Here is a 22363-nt window from a genome sequence, read left to right as displayed (position 1 = left end):
TTCCTCTCTTTAATGCTTAGCAATGATGTAACATCACGCGGCTCGTTCTACTTTTGAATGATCAATTGTTGGAATTCCACCTTGGTAAAAACTGTTCCTATGTAGCCACTGAAGATGGTCTGTTAGTTTCAGATTGAAATATTTGGCAAATATTAAAATATTCTTGTGTTAAAGTGTCTATAATTCGTAAATATTTGAAGTCTTATAATAAACGAAGAATTTCTGAATAGCAATTTGATATAGAATATTCTATTATGTCCTATTGGTTAAAATATATTTTGGTGCACTTTCATTATCGGTTTTTACTTTAAATTTCTAGATACTACTGAGGGGCAGGTATACATGGATGAATAGTGGCATGTAAATGGATGAATAGTGGCGAAAAGTAGAAATGAACTGCTTAGAATAAGAATTTATAAAAAAAAAAAAAATGGTATGGCGCATCACTAAAGACTGTGATACTTATCACAATATTTGAGTTAAAATCTTTTATACTTTAACATCTTGGGAATGTCTCAGATTATGTTCATATACAGAAATCACTCTCGTCCTTTTAGATATAAATTAACGTAAAATATACCTACGCGTAAACACCAGAGGAAAGAAGTGTGCATATACACTAATAGTACGTCTCACGATCGTATATTTTCTTCTTTGAAACCGCAGCCTTTCAAAATATACATTATTACTCACAATATTCACTAACGCATTGCGAAATGCCATATTCTGGAGAGGACTAGGTAATTACAGGCATTTGAAAGGCATCGCGTATGATATCAGTGCAGTCTCGTGCACATCGTTAATAGTTCCTGATGTATAGAGGTGGGTTAAATGCATCTTAGTCAGTTCCTGCATACCGATTGTGGCGCCATCTTTTAGTCCTCCTTTACACTTTTCGTTAGGAAGAAGGCTTTGGTCACGACAATCCGGATCAGTCACGATTCTGGAATAAATTTTGGTGTTATCTTACACGCGCAGTGATGTGGAGCAGCTACGTAACCCCATTGCTTTTTCCGAGTTGGGTCGTCTGCTCGACGGTAGTACATATACATCCAACCATATCTTTCTGTGCACTCGCTTTCGTACCTGAAACAAAGGGAAAATATCAGTGAAAAGATAAATGTATTTTGAAACAAGAATTAAGCTAAATCAGTTTTAGCGGAATAGAAAACAAAATACTGATTTCTTATGGTGAGATATTACTGACGTCAGTTCCTATAAATTTTGAACCGAAGAATAATGAAATTCCTCATCTTTAGTTTGGAACACTAATTTCAACCACCATAAATAATCGCCTGGGATTCTTTATTGGGCGAATTTATCTGAAGCGTTTAAGGCTATAAATCCAGTACATTATGTGCTGTAATTACGCGTGTTCTTCTTTCCTGCTTTGCCTGTTTTTGAGGAACGAAGATAGTTTCCGAGAGATAAAACTGCCACCCTCCTATTATGATACTGGCAAACTCACCTTCAGTTATTAAAAGTGAATTCGTGCTATTTTGGAATCCTCAGGCAATAATTATTGTTAATATCTCATAGGGGTTCAGTACATAACACTTTCTCGCCCCTCCCCCCCAAAAAAAGTTGATGAAATTGTTAAATCCCACATCTCCTCAATGGCATAATGATTAGGAGTGGATTTTTCCATCGTCCCCTGATTAGCATTACTCCCTTGTAGTGAATATTGCTTGTTGTCGGAAATTCAGATAAATATGTGAATTAACTCAATTATTTTTTCAAGTTCATATGTACCTTGAAAAAATGTTATCATATAAATACGAATCTGTAGTCAAAATGTTTCCTTTATTCAAGTAGAAGACCATCCCTAATTATTGGAATGTGTGTGTATGGGATTATGGGAAAGCGTGGTTTTCTGTTTGAATAATTGGTGTAAACAATCAAAATATCCGAACGTGTACTTCAGTATTATACAAGTATAAGAAAATTCTCTATATTCATTAATAATGCAGTATTCTGAGAATTTTTAAGGGAATTTAACGACATATTAGCAGAATCTTCCGATCTGATTTACTTTTTAGTGAAACAAAATGCTCTTTTAATATGATGGCAGGCTTGCCACGCAGCGAGCACTGCAACTATCATATATACGTCGTATCTAGCTGAGCTACGAAGCTCAGCTAGATACGACGATACCCTTTGTTTGAAAAGATAGTTAAAATTCCACCTAGGACGCGAAGAACCATGCAAGTTTTTCTCTCTCTCTGAAGGTGGTTGCCAGTCTTGTAGGGCGGTGAAATTATTTTTCATACCAAGAAAAAGGCAAACCAATCAGAAGACTACACACAGTTTACTGGCTTAATACTCCTGACCTCAGAGTCCTCAGTAGTAATTCCAAGCTACCACAACTGCTTTTCTGCAAGAGTGCTTTGGTGAGCACAGTGTTGTGCATATGGCCATCCCATTCTATACGTCTCACTTTTATCCGACTTCTTTTTGAAGAACTCTTTCGAAAATTGTTTACGAATATAAACTATTGCAGTAATTTGTTCAAAGGACACTTGCTATGTTGGGAGAATATCAAAACGAAACGGTAAACATGCCGGCTACTTGGTGATACCGAGTTATGATTAGAATTAAGAGCGAGTTCAGAAATATATAGAAATTAGGATCAATATAACCACATTTACCTGCTATCGACAATGAAAAATCATTCCATATGTTACTTGACACAAACGTTATTAAATATTCATAAGATATCTCGAACAAGCGGTAAAGATTTGTAGACAAGGTCAGAAATCTGTAATATCTTTCCTTCGACAGCTTAGAAACATTGAAAACTTGAATAGAAGCCTGCCAAATTGGATGTGAAATTACTGAAATGATTGCTGTTGGAATCCAAGAAAACAGTTATCTTGCAAAGAATGGACTTTGCAAGAAAGGAGTTACTGAAAAAACAGCATGTATTATACGATTGGATAGTCTTGTTATTTAGCTGTTAGTAGTAATTCGAAATCTTAAAAAAAAAACGGTGCTCTTACTGTAATTTGTTCAATGGAAGGCATTCGCTGGTTGTATCACTTAAGCTACTGAGCTGTTGCGAATCGGACTTAATGAATCATGAAACCGAATTATTACTGCTTTGAACTTTCAGCTGTTGAATTTTGACGCTCTCTCTCACTTACAGTTAGTGTAATTTGTATATTGCTGATTTGAGAAATTTCATTCATTTTTCATAAAGAACGTAGAAATTGCAGCTTAGCTCTTATATGTTCTGTAAAGCTTCAATAACCTCTTCATCCAGAGACGTCAATTTGTTTGCAACGTTACTTTGTTACTGCTGTTTACCGTTATGATGGAGAGCAAAAATTCGCTGTTTTACGTGTTTGATTTATTTAATTTTAAAAAAAAAATTTATTCGAATCAAACCCGATGTAATAACTAAACATGAATCATTTTTAATATACTACTATAGTACATTAAAATGGAAGAATGAAAGTACAAAATCAAGAAATAAAATTTATTTCATTCTAATAGAATGCTCTTGCATTATTTAAAGCATAGGTGGCCAACAGCAGGGCTGCATGCGGCCCGTAACGTGATTTTGTGCGGCCCGCGCCAGGATAAAATCTATATTAAATTATATGTATTATCAATTCAACTATTAGTTTCGACCGCAGATTTTCTGATTGATATACTAGTTATATTCATTATTTCTGATGAGGGAAACAATTTATATTCTCAACACAGAATCAAAATTGCTTTAAAAAGATTACTCAGTTTATAAAATCTACTGCTTCTCTGTGCGAGTTGTAGTAGTGGGAGTGGTAGATTTCTATGCACTCCAGAGTAACACATCATTGAAAGTCACTTGCTCTGCTCTGGTTACAGTGATTTTCAGAGATTCAGTTTCACAGTTAACAGTGTTATTGTTGCAGTTTGTATCCCCTGGTCAGTTACTTTAGCCTTTGTACTATGAGAAAGAAACGTAAGATCTGTGAAGAAAACAGGTCATTTCAGGAGAAATCGGAGAATAAATTTCTATTTATAAACAATAATGACAACAAACCACATGCCTTGTGTGATTGCAAGTATTGTCTGTACACAAGGAATATAACCTCAAACGCCACTACATACAGCCATGCCGCTTAATACCAAGAATACGTTCGGACAAGAACAGTAATTTGCAGAGAAAGGTTAGTGCTCAGAAATCTATTTTTACTAAACCAACATCAATACAAAAAAAAGCTCACTCTTGGCATCGTTTGTTGTAAGCGCAGAGATAGCAAAATCATTATCTGATGGTGAAGTTGTAAAACACTGTTCTGTGAAAATGGCACGTGCATTTGTGGAAGATAAAATTGCCAGTGAGTTTGAAAGCGTCCCACTATCAAAACAGAATATAACAAAAAAGAGTCGAGGAAATAGGTTCGCACTTATTAAATAAATTAAAAAGTGTTATTACAGATTCAGCTTACTTCCCATTGGCTCTGTATGAATCAACTGACATAACAGATACAGCTCAACTTCTAATTTTCATTCGAACTATTTCCAAAGACTTTGTTATTAATGAAGAGCTACTAGCATTAGAGTCATTGCATAACACAGACAAAGGTCAAGACATTTCGGATGCAGTTATGAAGGTTGTAAATGGTACTGGTGACATCAACAATCTCACAGCTATTGTAACTCAAACAGGCTTAGTTGGCTTACTGAGGAAGGCTGGAATCAATTGTCCTATATTGCACTGCATTATGCATCAGGAGGCTCTGTGTGGTAAAATTCTGGAGATAGAGAGAGGATATTATGAAAACTGTAATGAAGTGTGTGAATCTAATTAAAGCGGAAATCGGGCCTTGATGCACTGCAAGTTTTTTTTTCTTTTCCAGTCTAAAATGGAGGCAGAATATGACGATTTAGTGTTGTACAGAAAGTACGTTGGCTAAGCAGAGCGAACTGTTTGAAACGGTTTTTTGCTTTGAGAAAGGTTTTTAGAGGAACACGAGAAGACAAACAAAGAACTAATCACAAAACTACGTGATTCTCATTTACTCGCCGTTCTAACAGACATCACACACACACACACATGAATGAACTCAACGTGAAGTTGCAGGGACGTAACCAAACAATCTCAGATTTAGTTGGACACCTAGATGGGTTAAAAACTGAAGGTTTTTAAATTCACCCTTGTCAGAGGAAACTTGGTACATTTCCCTTCCTGCAGGGAGTTGATGGAGGAGATCCGTGACATTGACTTCAAGTTTTATGTGCCAATGTTAGACCAACTTTTGGAGCAATTAAGTAAGCGATTTTCTGACTTCAGTGGCATGCGGTGGCATTATTTAACAACCTAATGAAATGCGACATTTCAGAGCAGCAAGGCACTATTCAATTGGAGTTGTGTGACTTTCAAAGTGACCCCTTTTTCCAGTCGAGGGTGGAGATAAGCATTGACTTTTGGAAACTGGTAGCAAGGGAAAAATATCCTGCATTGAGTGATTTCAGCTTAAGAATTGCATCTATGTTTGGAAGCACATACATATGTGAATGCACTTTCTCAAAGAAGCCGACTGACTGATGACCACCTTCAGGATTTGTTACGAATATCGTCATCATCGTTGAAAATAAACTTTGATGAACTTGTTGCCGCACATGAACGCCCACAGTGTTTTCATTAAGTTGTGTTAATGTAAATGTTGTGTTAATGTAAAAACGACCAGAAATATGTAATTAAATTTAATTTAACAACTTATATTTAAATCAGTCAAGTATTTTATATTGTTCTCCCAGTAGTAAAATGATTTAACAAATATAGTAATTCAATACATATAATTATTGCCTTGAAAAAATGCAGAGTTTATTTCTATTTAAGTTCTGTCTAAAAGTGTGCGGCCCGTGACGCTACCACTCATCATATATTGCCCTCGTATAGAATGAAGTTGGCCACACCCAATTTATAGTAAATAATCATCTAAATCCACCCGCTGTTGGCTATTTCATGAAGAGCTCTTATCTTCGGAAAATTTCTGTCACTGCCGTTATAACCGCTGCCTAATGTTTTGATTTCTTCTCTGATGTTATTCTTTAGGTAAACTCGTGCTTGCAGCTTGTTACTATATACTGTTCCAGTTATCACCTCAAAAATATGGAGCTGTCAAATCTTCTTTGAACTCTCTGTAGTGGTAATCTGGCTATATCCAAGCGAATTGTATCCGTTCTTGTTGATGACGTTTCTGTGTGTTCTGGAACATTGGCCTGTGTGCTTCCAATATTCTCGTATTTGCACTTGGAAATTAGTTTTCCGGTTCGTTTTCGACAGCTAATGCTTCCTTCATTCCGAAATCGGGACATCAGTTGCTTTCGATGGTGCATTTCCGTTGTGGAAATTCTCTTTGGATAAGTGAGCTGGTTGTTTCAGAAGTAAGAATGAATACTACAGTATATATGAACGCTGTCGAATCGGCCAAGCGGAACTGTTTTCTATTTCTTTTGGAAATAGAAAACAAATATTTTAAGCCATTTGAGAGTTACTATGATACTTAGAGGCACATTGCCGACCCTGTGTTAGTCATTCTACCATGATTGGTTTATTTTTTGGAAAAACAAAAATAATAATAATTCAGAGAGAACGGCATTCCACGTTCTCTATAAATACGAAATAATGATAATTATTAGCGTTATTTACAATTACTCCCGGGAGTAAGTGAATATTTCCGGACTCAGACTCGTTCTATAGTCTGCTTTCAACAAAATGTGTAAGAACATATTGAATTTATTTTGTTCATCCGACCAACGTGTACTCACACCATTTCTTATCTCTGGTTTTGCAGATTTTGAGATGTAGTATTTGGGACTCTTATAAAAATTTTGTCGATTCATGTGTTTTAAATTTCCCTCACATCATTTATAATAAAAAAAAACTTGTGTTCTGAAGGAATTTATTAATCCAGTTATTTTATGGAAAACATTCAAACAAACCAAACAAAAGTGTGAGTCGAGATTACATTAAGCTTTAAAAGTAAAGCCATTTGTTGTGAAATTAATGCATGAATGTCTTTCCAAAACTGACTTTGGCATGATTGTTTTCCATCATTTCTTCACGTGTTTCTCTAAGCTAATCGTTTCTCTTGCTGTCATGATTCAGTCTGTGAAGTTAGCATTCTCGTTTTGCTCATTACTGTTTTGTCATGTGTATCAGCGATATTCAGCCAGTAACAGTATCTTGGGACTTTAACGAGCTTATCTTATTTCCTTACTTTTTTTATTTTCTTTATCAGTGATGTTTTTCTACGATAATTACTCTTTTCTACTTTTTATTCTTGCATTGTACATGTGTATTGAAAGACATACGATGGTCTAGTGTATAGCGTATACCCAATGCCCAAACAACAGGCTTATTTTAGGTTTAGATTCCCACTGTGGCATGTCATTAAGTGGTAGATGAATTTAATCGTCTTTTCTGAGAGTACTGTACTGCTTATTAAAAATTTTAAGTGGCTTGAAAACGTTGGATTTATAGTCTCTAGGACAAGAGTTTCCTGATTATCTACCCCATAATGCCTCTTGCAGAACTAATATTAATATACTGCATCGTATCCTTTCACAGAGGGATTCACATAATAAAAAGGTATATTTGCAATATACAAGAAAATAATGCTTGTATATTGCGATGAATTGGAATTCTTTAACTTAAAGTTACCAATAATTCAATCTGTCTGCCGATGGGGTTATCTCCAAGAACATCGATATAATGTTTTAAATTGAATAAAAAAATCCTGTAATATTATATATTCTCCAAAGAAAGTATGTGGAAACAACTTTTTCAGACCTAACTTCCGAAAACCGGTAGACATCCACTTCCACCATAGCCTGTAATTACGTTTTTTTTTTTTTTTTTTTTTTTTTTTTTTACAACGGTTTTGTGTAAAAAGTAAACAAAGGGAATGAATAGGATATGAGAGACAACTGCCACAATCTCGTTTTCCCAATCATAACCAGAATTGTGCAAATTTTACGGAATCCGATTTTCTTCTTGTGGGGGAAGACAGCTAACCTGCACCAGCTATTGATCAATGCCATGGAAGTTAATGCGTGTTGAATTATAATTTATCCCCCCCCCCATGAGTAAACAGACAAATTTTCCTCGTAAGTATCTTTACAACTGGTCTATTTGTATATACAGGGAGTTGACTTCACATTGCCACTGTATTCTATAATGCAAAAGCATTGTGGAAAGGATCACTACCCAACCAATTTCAACCCAATTGGGTATCATCAGCAGGAGATAGATCCAGGAAGATACTGAAGTTAAATGTAGAAATTATATATTTTCCATATTAAAATCCTCTGCATCAGAGAGAGTTGTAGAAAGTTTTTCCCTTAGTTACAAAGTATATTATACCTGACAAATCGCATTCTTTACCCAAGCTTAAGCTTAACAAAATTTGTGCACGAAGTAACTTCCTAAGTAGTCTACTTGTTTAGTCAAAGAAAGGTAGAGCTGGTTTTGGTGTGGGTATGCCTCCCAAAACCAGCTGAAGTAATTGATATGCATGCAAACGGAGTAGTGCGTGAAGATACTTAATGTGCAAATTTGTTTGATTACGTTTGAATAAAGGATTAAGGCAGGAATAAATATCTTGTCAAATATGATATACTGCGTTACTGAGCAAAAACACTTCTCTGTAAATAGCCCATTATCCGAACACTTCAAATGCAATATGAATATTTAAAAAAAATTCCGTAAAAAGCAGTTTTTGATATTTAACTTTACTAGAAATGGGACATTCCATGAGATCACTTACAGCGGTGATATGCCAATGCAAGGTCCTTTTTCTGCAACACACCGGTAAGAAAATACAAACTGTTGGACATCATCCTGTACTATTTCTACTTCATTAGCATAAAAATCTTGTGTAATATTCACTTGCTCCCATTTTCGGTTCGTCTTGCAGATTTCTTCCGAAGGAAACATTGATGCATGGTTTCTTTTCTGAATTCCAGAGGACATTCGAGGGTGCCAATTCCTTCTAGTCGTCGAAGGATCATTCAAGTAACGTTTCTTCTTTTGGTGTCCCTGTAAGTTGCAAAAATAGCTTGTAAGACAGTCAAAATTTTAACTTCAAACTCGTTAACTATTTTGGCAGCATTTCTAAATAATGAATGGTACAATACTATAACAAGATTTATATGTAATACAAAACTTATATAACGTATGTTGATTTTTGATTCATTTGATTTTAGTTTGTTCATATTGCACTAAGTAACGGATTGATGTTTCATTCATTCATAATATTTCAAAATTATTCACGTTTGTATGGATATATATATATATATCTTGTCTGATTCTGTGTGAAATATTTCACAGTTTTGTTACTTAGGTTTTCTATTATTATACATTTTTTAAAGTTTTTCCTATTTTATTTTGTTTTGCAAATTCTCTGCTCAGTTCTAATTTTTTACTATTTTTAAATATTTCAAGATTCTCAAGTTTAATTTCTTTAAAAACCTCTACAATACTTTTCCTTATTATTGTCAAATAATGTCATGATCAATACTTTTAGCCCATTTACTTATTTTCTAAAGGAGTACCCATTAACTTTTACTGCGGTTAAATTAGACATGAGTAATATGCATTTAAACGTACATTAATAAAGAAATTATATCAAATGTGTAAATTTTAACATACTTTTGAAGGATCCTCATATTTACTTTAAAGATTTTGATGAAATAACATCAGAAAATAAAAATCGGTAAAAATATAAACGCAACTCTTAAAGCAATAATGAGCTATAAAAGGAGTTTAAAGATTATCGGTTAGATTAAAAATTCATGGAGCTTTTTTCAGAAGAGAATAGAGTAGAGATTAAAAAAATCGAAAGTAAAAAAAAAAAAATTCAAAACAGAGGAATACCTACAGTGGTTCCATGATGGACTTAAACGAAGAATGAGCTGATTGAATTTTTATTTCCTTGAGAACGACTAATATGTCGAAGCGGCTCACACACCGTAAAGCTATATTTTTATCTTTATTAGTCGTTTCATTCTTCGTATTTTCAGTCTTTCATTCTTCGTTTGAGCCCACTATGACGCCATTGTAGGTATTCCTCTGTTTTGAAATTTTTTAATTTCTATATTTTCATCTCTACTCTGTTCCCTTCTGAAAAAAAAGCTGCATGCATTTTTAATCTAACTGATAGTCTTTAAACTCCTTTTATAGCTCATTATTTCTTTAAGAGTTCCGCTTTTATTTTTACCGATTTTTATTTTCTGATGTTTCATCAAAACTTTTAGAGCAAACATTGAGGATCCCTCGAAGGTATGTCAAAAATTACTCTTTTCATAAAATTCCTTTTTCAGTATATCTTGAAAGGCATATCATTCATTTAATTCGATCTTAATTTAACCGCAGTAAAAATCCAATGGTTTAATAGGGTGCTCCTTTAGAAAATAAGCAGACGGGCTATATAAGTATGGATATCTACTTAAAGGAGTAGCATGAAAAATAATATATATATTTTTTTTGTCATGTGCTAAATCTAGTAGCAACTTCAGTCATAACTGAAGTGGTTACTAGAACTAAATTTGGAATTGTTAACTGAAATTAAATTCTTTATGTGCAAGTTCCTCTAAATTTCTGTTACAAGATTGTGACTCGTAACGTCTGCATATATAAGGCATAGTTAGTATTTTGATTATTTTCTCTTGCTTCTTTTGTTAATATTAACATACTTTTTTAATTTTGATATTTTCTAATAATATTTTTTATTTATTTTTATTCTGTTTTATGCAAAATGGTCAATAATCAATCAGCTGGCGATACTTTTAAATTGAGACGGCTGTCAAAGTACCTTAAAGATACACTAAACATATCTTATGCAAATGTTATAAATCTCCTGTTCCAGCATTTCACTGATAAAAATTTTCTTTAACTTTCACCACGATCTGAATACGATTAAATTTTCGATAATTAAGAGTGGCTTCAGTTTCGGTAATAAATCATTAGAACATAAACGGATTTCTGAAAAGAATCCCGAAAACTAAAATGTTTTCTTTCTGAGGGTTAAAAAATAGAAGGAATAGATGAGAGATCATTGAAAAATATCAAAACATTCCCTTACCGATTATTTTGAAATGTTCAAGCTAAGTAAAACATTGTTTCGCTTTCGTCTGTGGAGTGCAGTAATAGTGTGTGTTTGTTGGGAAGAGATTTATTCACCGCATATATATATATATATATATATATATATATATATAGAGAGAGAGAGAGAGAGAGAGAGAGAGATATATATAGAGAGAGAGAGAGAAAGAGATTTATTCGCCGGCTTGGTTGGCCGAGCGGTTAAAGCATCCGCTCTCTCCAGCCAAAAGGCTGCTGGTTCGAATCCCGCCAAGGCATGGATGTTTGTAATTGTCTGTGAAAATATTAGTAGTAGTGATGGCATTGGTGTCGATGATGATGGTAGTTGCAGTTCGTGGTAGTCGATGGATTGAGTGGTAGTAGGTGCCCTCCCTCGATGAGTCTTTGGACTCCCTGGAGGTGTCATGTGGTAATAATATAGTTTCATTGCATTGTGAAAAAATGCAATGAAACAAATCTCGAACAATTCTTTACACACACATATTGGTTTGCTGTCTAAGAGGTGAATCAACAAAAGAGTAATTACATGACTCCATGCCCAGACCACTTACACAATCATAAAACTATAATTTGATGGATTTGCCTGCTCTTTTAGTAGTAGTTATTATTATCTCACACCTCCAGGGAGTCCATAGACTCATCGAGGGAGGGCACCTGCTCTACAACTCTGTCTCCACCAACTGAATAACATAATAATAATAAACTGTGTATTATTAATTAGTAATTTTTCTCAAATCAAACTACGCCTCACTTTTCTTTTCCAAACGAAGCTCTTCATAAATTCTCACGTGTGATATTTAACCTGTGTCCCAGAGTAAATTATTCTTTTCCTCAGACGTGCCAGTCATATGCAAAGGTTCATAGCTATTAATTCATAGTATAATTGTTTGTGTGTGTAAATAAAATTAACTGCACCTTCAAACGTACAAACAGTTGTAGAATTTCTCTTAATTAGCACTGAATTATGTCACTGGAAATTTAAAAAAAAAATTCCTTCTAACATAGTTTTGGATTTTTTTTCTCCCAGAAACTTAGGTGATACGCGCTGATAATAGACAAAACTACTATTAATGGGCGGTAGATGGCGTAGTATATATGATGCATAGTAATGGAAGATCAACTCGTATAAACCATGAGTTGCGTGGTGTCCCTTCCCCAATGAGTCCATGGAGGTGTCCAGTAATAATAATTACTACTTTCTGCATCATTCACTTAACGTGACAAAATTTTAGACATACAAAATAATCATAACAAAAATAATGAATTTAATGACTTCCAGAATATTTTTCCTGGAAGTTTTTAAAATACGTTTGATTCAGAAAGTCTGTAATCAAAAGTGGTAAACGACCCAAAGTTCGTCATTAGTTAGTTGGTTTTGATTGTTTGTTATATTCCACTGTTGAAAATGTGGAGGTATGAGTATTCAGCTGTTCCAAAAACTACTTTGATCAGCTTATACTGAGATATGTCACTACCGCTAAGATTCTTAAAAATAGCATTTATATTTCGGGGATCATTATACTTTTATTGTCATCCTCCTATTTAGCATAAAAAAACATACTTGCTTCTACTCTTGGAGGGTACGTTTAAAAGCGACCAGACTGGTCCTGCGTACTGATGACTGCTGGTTTGTAGTATTATTCATAATAAATAATAATAACGGTGAACGTTTACAGCAGTATCCTTTCACATATGACATTTGGGATATGAAGTTTGTTTTACCACTTTTTTTGTTGCAAACAATATTACATCAGCAGATTATTTTATAGATGATTTGGATGGTGAAATTTATTATATAGTGTAGTATAGGATACATGAAGGATAAATGTTGCTGCCACGTTAATTTTTATGCATCATTAATAGACTACGCCGCTTGCTCAAATTAATTCTGGAAACAAACTTTGGCAGTACTAAATGGCTATTAATAATAATCAAAGTCATGGTGGTTGATTAAAAGTATATCCGCTAAAGAGTATATTGTATAACGGATACATTTTAATATAATTTCATCTTAAACTCTATATTTTTGTGATTACTTTGGTTTTGGTACTTCATATGATTATTAATAATTGATGGTGCTGTGTTAGTTTCGTAAGATACACGAAATGGTCACGTTTCTTGTATCTTACGATTAGGAGGATATGCTACTTTTAATATTGGGTGGATTACAGTGAATTATAATATTTAAGATAATTAATGTCCCGGAAATTAAAGAAATCAGAAATTGTTCGAGGAGTAATCGCGTGAGGGTTCTCGTCCAAGACAGGTTGCATCCCCCTGATTAGGGATTATAGGCAGTTAATGCAGCCAACTGCAATTCCTCTGCTGCATTCCTTAAGGACCTGTTTTTTTATGTCTGTAGATGTGTGTGTTCAAACGGCTCCGTCAAAACTAACTGAGCTTACGAAAAACGATGCTGAAAATAAGTTTGCAGTTTTGAAGAATGGAAACTGCAAACTACTCGTATACATAAAGAGCTGTGCTACATTCATATTTAGCTTCATAATGGAGTCAGAACTAAGTAGTACTAGACGATAAAAAATGCAAGAATAAGTACAGTTCTAAATTTATTACTTACACAGTAATTCATCATTCACAAGTAAACATTTACTTGAAATTATTTATATTTCTTAAAATCGGAAATGGTTACTGTTTTTCAGTTCTTTTTTACTCTGAAAGATGTTTTGATTCAACTGAAGATGAGTTGATCAGTCTCATAAGGTTGCCTATTGTATAATGTAAAATAATAAAACTGGCCAGAAAAACAGACGATTAAAACAAGTAAAATACACTAACTGGGTTCTTAGTTTATTTATATAGCTTAGTCTGCTTTTCTTAATTCCAAACCGTCGTTTCAAGATAAATGTACTAAAATTATTAGATACTAAATTCTTAAAATATCATAGTGAGATTTATGATGTTGGATGAACCGGATAATATCTTATTATATTTCAAACAGGATATAGAAATGCCATGAAGTCTTCTGTAAGGTGGGAACAATATTCACTTTTTATGAAAGTTCATCATCCGAAAATTCTTGTTTCCTTAACTCCATGGCTCTCACGTGATCACAATCCTTATTCAACTCAATATTAAATTAGCAAACACTTAGAATGACGCTTTTCTTTATATGGCAAACACACACTAAAGGTTGTAAATCGATAACATAGTATCCTCCATAGACTAAATATGGTACTTTTTTGTTTCTCAAGGCATCAAAAGAGCGAAGTGGTAATCTCACGCTGGGCGAGGAATTACTCAATTAAATTAAGAATATTTTCTATACCAACAATGATTTAACCTGTTTAGATTTTAAGCAGCAAAATTAAGTAAAATACATTTTTACAGCCGATTTTGATGTGACTGTTTTCTCAATTTATTTATTAAATATTAAAATATTACAAGGTAGCAAATCATACCAATCAATGAAAATCTATCAGAATATTAGAAATGATAAAACTAACCAAATGTCTTGTTATATTCTATGATTTGTCAAAAGACAAATTCTTTTGACAAATCATAGACTTCTTTGTCAAAAGATGTCAGTCAGGCCTGATTTTAGTATAATAAATCCCCCCCCCCCCAAATAGACATTCCCCTTTTCTCTATAGATAGCTTTATTGTACAATTTTTAACACTGTAAACCTCAAATCCGCCCTACCTTAAAATAAAGGTCTCGCATTTAGATTCGTTCAGCAATGTATTTCCTAAAATGCTTAACGTAACCAGAAGAGGATATTGATTCATTGATGATCATCTCTCAAACTCGGTCCAGTCTTCCCAAGAAATGCTCTGTTTTCATCAAAAGTCTCTTCTATTGGCACTGTTCAGCCGAACTGACTGCCACCATTCTACTTTTCCTTAAGTCTGTAAGCACATGAGCAGTTGCTGGCCAACATCAAACATACCGAACAACTTCTCGACCTCTTTCACTCGAGCCTAAATAGGTTAGTCGATTATGTCGATGTCCTTTGGTTGAAAATATCTGGTTCGAATTAAAGTGAAGTTGTGATTGTTTGGAATTACTGCTGAGAAATCTTGGGCTACGAGGCGTGTGTATTATGTCTGTAAATTGCAAGGCTTCTTCTGGCGGGTTTGCCTATTTTGCAGAATGAAAAACTCTAGTTTCCTAGTGAGCTATTATTCAGCCGTATTCAGCTAACTTACCGTGAGATGCAAAGATTTATGAAGGTTCTTGGCATCTTAGACAGGAGTCGAACTCAGTCTTTCCACCTACATGTGATACCGACAGAAGTAAGGATTCTTTGTCTAGAACTGAAAGAAACTGTAATGATTTTTACATCTCAAGGTGAGTGAGCCGGTCTCATAAGGTGACGGAAGGATTTTCACCCCGAGAAACAGGAAAACTGTCCAGAATAATACACCCATTTAATGAACATAATACACTAGCATCATTATCTTAGCTGCTTAGGCGTTAAGTCCAAACCACCTACTACCACAATGTCTCATTTCATCTACCTCTGCTTTGGAACAGTATTTCCCACAGAGTTTTCTTTGAGCTCTACCATCTCCATTTATCAGAAACGCATTAATAGGTTCCTTTTCTCTTCTAACTTCTTGTCCCATTCACATAAAAAGCCAACAGTAAGGCATGTTATTGGTTTTGTAGCCTTTTCTGTGTAGAATATGCGTATGGGTGTGAGAGAGAATACAGATATTTTTTGAGAAATCGTGCATGCAGCAGAAGCGCTTATGATTAATTCTGGAAAGAAAAACAGTTAAAAATATTAATGATACAGCAGTGGTTAGAAAAAAGGGCATAAAAGTAATTGGGTAAACGTACCGTTCTTAAGCCATCTCTCTCAAAAGAGAAATCTGGATCTCCTGTAGGCGTTCCTATTCCAACCCATAGATAGCGTTGATAGAGGGCAGGATGATGACGTATATGGTTGTGAAGCTGACTCATTCTGCCTTGAAGCCACGCTTCTTGTTCCTCCGATAGCTGAATCCGTGGGCTTTCTCTCATCTCTCTGATGATATTATCAGTGTATGCTAAATAATGATAATTTTTTTTATTAATAATAACACAAGCTTGAGAGTTTTAACTTAACATTTATCTTTATAATAAGATCCACATTCCGAGCTTCAACTATATGATTTTGCGAATCTTAATATCAAAAACATTTTTCACAGAAGGGGAAAATGTTTTCTCATCCCAACGTTATCTATTTCAACATGGTAAACATATGAAATTAGTATGATCAGAGCTCGACGAATACACTCGCCCGTGGAGAGTAGAATTTGCCAGCTTGCAACTGCAGACTGGACAAAATAAAATATACCTCCTCTATAATATAAAATGATAATCCTTTTTTTGTAACGTTTTTGTGTCATATTTTTTGTCAAGTTATTTGAAACGTTTTGAAACTTAGGGGCTACCCTGAGCGTCTAGTCTTCAAAATTCGAATCATCAGAATTCAAGGAGAACTGGCCTACCATTCCGGAACACGGGGGGTTGGGCGCCGTAGGCGGAGCCCCCTAGTGTGTGTATATATATATATATTTAAATTTAATAAAAATAACTTTAGTAAAATTATTAAAATATTATTAAAATTTTATCGTTTTGTAACTTTACAAAGATACATATCACTGCCTAGTTTATGGAACTCATTCACTTTCTTGGACAAAAAAAATTAAGGTGTTGAGCAAGTATATATTTTTGCTTGGTGAGTGGTATTTTGCATAATTTGTCGAGACCTGCGTATGATTCACAAAAGACTTTTATATGATTAAGTTTAGTCTGCTTTTTGTTAAATCTGTGTCTTTTTAACTTTAGAGCTGCGTTTACCTGCCTTAAATATTACTCGTGGAGCATCCCATTGTAGCATTCAGCAGTAACGAACCATCTTGGCGTATCTTCCCTGGTACGATTTCTCGAGATCCTCAAGTTCTTGATTATGCTTTTCTCTTCTTCTTTAGCTTCGAGATTTCAGTGAAATAATCCAAATGTGAGTACTATTAATGATAGTAACGGATAGTAATAACATTAACCCTTAAATACACATGACGGTTTATATATTATATTGAGTTCACTCTGTATTTCTAGGAACTTAATCCCAGTCCATGACACTGAGTCAACAGGAAATTGGGTTTGATTTTCGACGGTTTGTATATCAATTAGTATTTAAACGGGATCTACTGTATTATTGAACTGTAACGGAGTGTGATATCTACTTATAAAAACCGTCGAAAATCGCACATGCTGTTTGAAATGACGGCTGCTCATATTTATTTATATACTTCACAAACTTTTATTTAATTGCCCGTGCTTAGAATATATTTTTAATTTAATAAAAATAACTTTAGTAAAGTTAACTTGGAACATAACACAGAAGGTGCCGCAATGGGTAACGCCATAATATGTGATAACTGGTCATAGGTGTTTTAGTCATAACTTTTCCATAGTGGCCGTCAGGAATGATTGCAATAACTGCAGCGTACTGTAGATTCACTGACTGACTGCTTTTATGAGAATCATGAGACAAAATTCGGCCTGTTGTTGACTGTGGTTCTGAGCTGTATATTTTTTGTCATCAACCTCTATTCCAGAAGCACAGCCTGCCAAATTAGAAGAGTTAAATTCTATCAAAAAATAATTAAATTACAAAAAAAAAAGCAACTTCTTCCGCAGAATTCAGGTCATTCAATACTTTCGAACACATTTTTCGAATATTGTTGTTTCGGGTCCCCTTATGATATGTTTACCCATTTTTAACCATTTCGACCAGTTATTTGTAGACGGTTTCCCTTACGTGATCTTAAAATTAAGTGATAGCTCAAAAAAAATTTTAAAAAAGGAGAAATCAATATACTGAAGTTAGCAGAAAGTTGGCTCCGAATTCTTTCTGAATTTGGTTGATTACTGGTTTATTGACGCAAGAAATTCTAGCCGTATTATAACAGCCGCTTATCAGAATAGCGATCAAGTAGCCACTTCTAAATTGCAACCAACTTCTTTGTCTTCAGTAGTTGGGTCACTTTTTTACGAAACAGATTCTTTTAGAGATACAGTATTTTCTTTCATATATCATAATTCTTTTCTAGGAATTATAAGGAATTATTTTAGTAACGATTACTTCAACAAAACAAAAGTGCACCTAGTTCATAAGAGTCGAAATTAAAAGAATGGTGTCATAAAATACTATGAGTTTGAAATTAAGTAGCTGAGAAATATGATACAGATATAATTTGGAAAGAAGGAATAATAATTATAATGCCGTATGGCACTTCAGTTTACCAAATATGAAAAAAGAATATATATATAGAATATATAGAGGTGCTATGTAATAATAATAATTTATTAAAACATATATCAAACATAACTCTAAGCCTTTGTGCCTAGGTTAGTATTACATCATGCTTTGTTACGTTATACAACTTTATTATATTTTATTATATCATACATCATAATAATGTATTAAAGTCATTTATAAAAAAAAAAAACATATGACATATACTCTGTCATATGAGTATGAAGAAAATTGAGAATTTGTAGACCGCAGACACTAGCAAACAGGAGAAAGAGAGATGATATGATAGAGACTTACAAACTTCTCAAAGGGTCATACAGGATTTCAATTGATGGAATTTTTCAATTTATGGAGAGTGGGGAAAGGACAAGAGGGCATCCTTGGAAGCTCAGAATGAAGGCCGCCAAGATGGGGGTGAGGGATAGATTTTTCTCTCATAGGGTGGTGCGTGATTGGAATGGATTGCCATTGGATGTTGCGAGTGCAAGCAGCGTGAATGAATTCAAGAATAAGTATGATAGCTGGTGTGTTTAGTATGTAGCCTCCCTCGAAGAGTCCGTGAAGTTCTCTCTTAATAATAATATTATTATTATATACTTTGTCTTATTCAGTGTTCTTGCTTGACATTTGGAAAGCACTTATTGAATAAACTCGAATGGGCAATGTCTCGAAATGGCAAGAAACATTCAGTCTTCGTCCAAACTCTTCTCAGCATGTCCAGCCGTAATCATTTCAGCAGGAGCATTAATAAGTTCAAAATTATAAATTGCAAATTTTTTTACATAACTCAGCGTTTCTATGTATCCTCCCGAAAAATGAATGGTTTGAGACGTGGATTTCCAGGGACCCACAGGATCATTCCACTTCCTTGCAGTCCACTAATATGTAAATTTTCCTTGTGATGCTTTCCGAGCCGAACTGCTAAAAGGTGATGTGTGTTCTGTGTTGTTCATATAAATTTAAGCAGTATTAAATTTTTCCAGAAAACAAGTTCCATCAACACGTTTGCATATTATTTCATAGCAGCATGATTCAAATAATTAGGCTCGTTATCGCTTTGGTTTCAGAAACCATGCGTCTCTGTAACAGGACTCGAGAAAACCATTAGAAGAACACACACAATTAAGAGCCGATATTTACGTGACATAGACTTAATTGCTTGTTAATCTCAAACCGCCTAGCTCAACTCTCGTGACTATCGGCAGGAGTTTGCAAAATGTCGGCACAGAACATCTGCACTGTCCAGGTAAAACTTGTATATTCTAATGAACAGATTATTATGCACCTTAAGAAACTACGGCAATAAAAAAAAAAGCAGAATCTGATCTCTTATTCTCTGTTTATCCATCGGAAAGCTTTCGGACCTGGTTGGCCGAATGGTTAGCGTATCCGCCTTCCAAACAATAGGCTGTGAGTTCGAATTTAGCAGTGGACATGGATGTATGTGATAGGAAACAAAACATTCATTTGTTATTGATCGTCAAGGTTATACAGGGTGTTCGGGATAAATTTGACAGTTTCGTAAGGAAAAAGAAAATCTTCTTTGTATCTATTAAATTTAATGAATTGACAAAAAAACATTACAGGCAGAGTTAATTACAATACTATCAACAAGATTTACTCAAAATAACCACCATTAGCATCGATCACAGCTTCAATTCTGCTTCGGAACCTCGAACAAGCTGATGCTACAGTCTCCCTGGGAAGGGCCGCAAAAACTGTTTTAATTTTATCCATTAACTGGGCTTTTGTATTACTGGAAGTGCGATTCGTGTCTTTTTCAACTGCGCCCCATACAAAATAATCCATGGGGTTAAGGTCTGGGGAGTTTGGAGGCCAAACATTTGGACTGGTGAAGTCGTAGAAATTTTCAGACAACTATTTTTGACTTTTCCCAGAGGTGTGGCAAGGGGCCGAATCCTGCTGCCATACATACGGCCTACCATTGGCTACCCTTGTTATCCAGGGCTTGACTACAGTTAGCAACTCCACGAACAAAGCCCGAATTCCAATGCCAGGGTTCTTCAGCACCTGTTCCTGCAGATTTGCGAGGAATTCTGCTGTACGAACGCAATCAGATCGTCTGCTAGGGATCTTTCTTCTTGCTACATCCTCGTAGTCACCATTGCAAGTCTCTAGTTCATGCCTGATTGTTTTTACTGTATTCAGGGAGCATTGGGCAGCAGTCGTAATATCCTTATTTTGATGGCGGGCACGAATCATCATGATACAAGTTATTCTCTTCCATGATTCAGGTGGGTTCCAGCTATCCATCCTTTCTGACATCTTGTATATGAATGAAGAAGGGTCCAAACTTTTAAATGAAGAGAAGTGTGTGTTAATACATGTAACTTACGGAAAAATATAATTAATTATAAATATGTCAAATTTATCCCGAACACCCTGTATATATATAAAGCTCCTTTACTAAAATCTTACCTTGAATGATTAATTGTATTACTCCGTTTTGGAATAATTGTTCTTCTGCACTTTCGGGATAAAATCCAACAGACTGTGACATAAAAACTGAAAAATAGAATAGAAATATAATACTTCTATAAACACTTACTTTCAACATGGTTATACAGTTAAATAAAAATGATTATTATTTCAAATTAGCAGTAATAATTATGTATTTTAGTGATTGTTGTTATCTTGATGCAACTGATCCTATAATTGGGTTACTCAAAAAGTAGCTTCACGTCATATATTTGAAAGACTTACTACGGGGAGGGGTCTGGAAAGTTATGATAAACACCTAGAACAATGATATTAAAGCATCTAATATAATCCAAAGAAAGAACACACTATTTGCAGAGTTATCAAGGTGACTTATCATATTCTTATATCCCCGTATGTTCTTTCTTGTGGTTATATCAGTTGCTCTAATATCATTTTTGTTCCAGATGTTTATCAGAACTTTCCAGACTCGGAAAGTTCTGATAAACTCGACTCGTATAAACATTATTACTATACTTCATAACATGATGCGGTATTCCACAAGTATTCATTTATATTTGGTGGTTACGGATTGGCATGTTGATTTATTCATTTGTAATCGATCATTACGCTTAAAATTTCAAAGATGAGGTCTGGGCAAGAAGGCTTAACCAATCGAATTTCCTTCCAGTCCGTTTGAAACACCTGGCAACCTAAATCTCCCTTAGGATGCGAATAACGTTTGTGTGATCTTTTCAATCGAAAGTAAGTTAGCGGTCTCATATGGGGTAGAAGGATTTTTCACCCGCGGAACAGGCAAAACGGCCAGAACAGACGCAGTTTACAGACCTCATAGCGTTAGCTATTTCGACCATAACTCGAAAACAACCAACCAGCCCATCTTGGAAAGACTTGTGTTCGAGTCCCGTCTGAGGTAAACGTTAACTGAAAATAGAATACAGATTTTTAGCCATGTATAAAATTAGTCAAAGCGTTTCTGTTGTAACAGAGACTGTTTAAAATTATAGCTGAAGCTACTAAGGTTATGGATGCATTGGATGATGTTCGTTAATTGCATAGGTTTTGCGAGATGAACAACCACAGTTTCGTGAAAAGAAGAAAAAAAAAAAGCCCAACACCTCCTTACGAGACTGACTAACTCATCTCCAGTTGAAAAATCCTTGTCAATATTCATCGAGTTCTAGACGGGTTTCGAACCTAGATGTTTCTACTCAAAAAGACGTCGTTGATATCGACTGAAGTACGGAAGCTCTGTAAAAGAGAGAGTGGTGTTGTAAATTTATCGTAGGAAAACACATTCCCATTATCCCAAAAGCTTCGGATTCGCTCTCCCGAAGTGGCAACCTTTTTGTTCGTTCATTTTTCTGCCCAAATAAAATATTCGTTCCTGGTTGAAAAACCAGGAGTGAATATTTTAACGAAGTCTTGGCATTCTTGAACTGGTGAAGTTTAACAAGGACTTCTCAGTCTACAAAAAAATCTCTGATTGTAAGATTATGAAAACATTTCGTTTATATTCCCCATCAGTGTGAGT

The 22363-nt window shown here is 34.6% G+C and overlaps 1 protein-coding gene across 1 annotated transcript in view; it reads right to left on the bottom strand.

Annotated features, from left to right (window-relative positions):
- Positions 1-237: 237 nt before the first annotated feature.
- LOC150102785 (uncharacterized) overlaps positions 238-22363 on the bottom strand; it is a 99887-nt gene continuing 77761 nt past the window's right edge. Inside the window, exons 2-5 of the mRNA XM_090399108.1 lie at positions 20809-20895; positions 15903-16111; positions 8763-9034; positions 238-1086 (exon numbers count right to left, since the gene is read on the bottom strand). Of these exons, the coding sequence (XP_090255234.1) occupies positions 936-1086; positions 8763-9034; positions 15903-16111; positions 20809-20895 (719 nt within the window). The 3' untranslated portion in view covers positions 238-935. The remainder of the gene's footprint in view (positions 1087-8762; positions 9035-15902; positions 16112-20808; positions 20896-22363) is intronic.

This window comes from Typopeltis vanoorti, chromosome 10 (genome assembly GCF_054136105.1).
Source record: "Typopeltis vanoorti isolate ZY-2024b chromosome 10, IOZ_Tvanoo_1.0, whole genome shotgun sequence".
NCBI classification, from domain to species: Eukaryota; Metazoa; Arthropoda; class Arachnida; order Uropygi; family Thelyphonidae; genus Typopeltis; species Typopeltis vanoorti.
Note: the sequence above shows the minus strand (reverse complement) of the source record. Positions and strands in the feature narration are given on the sequence as shown.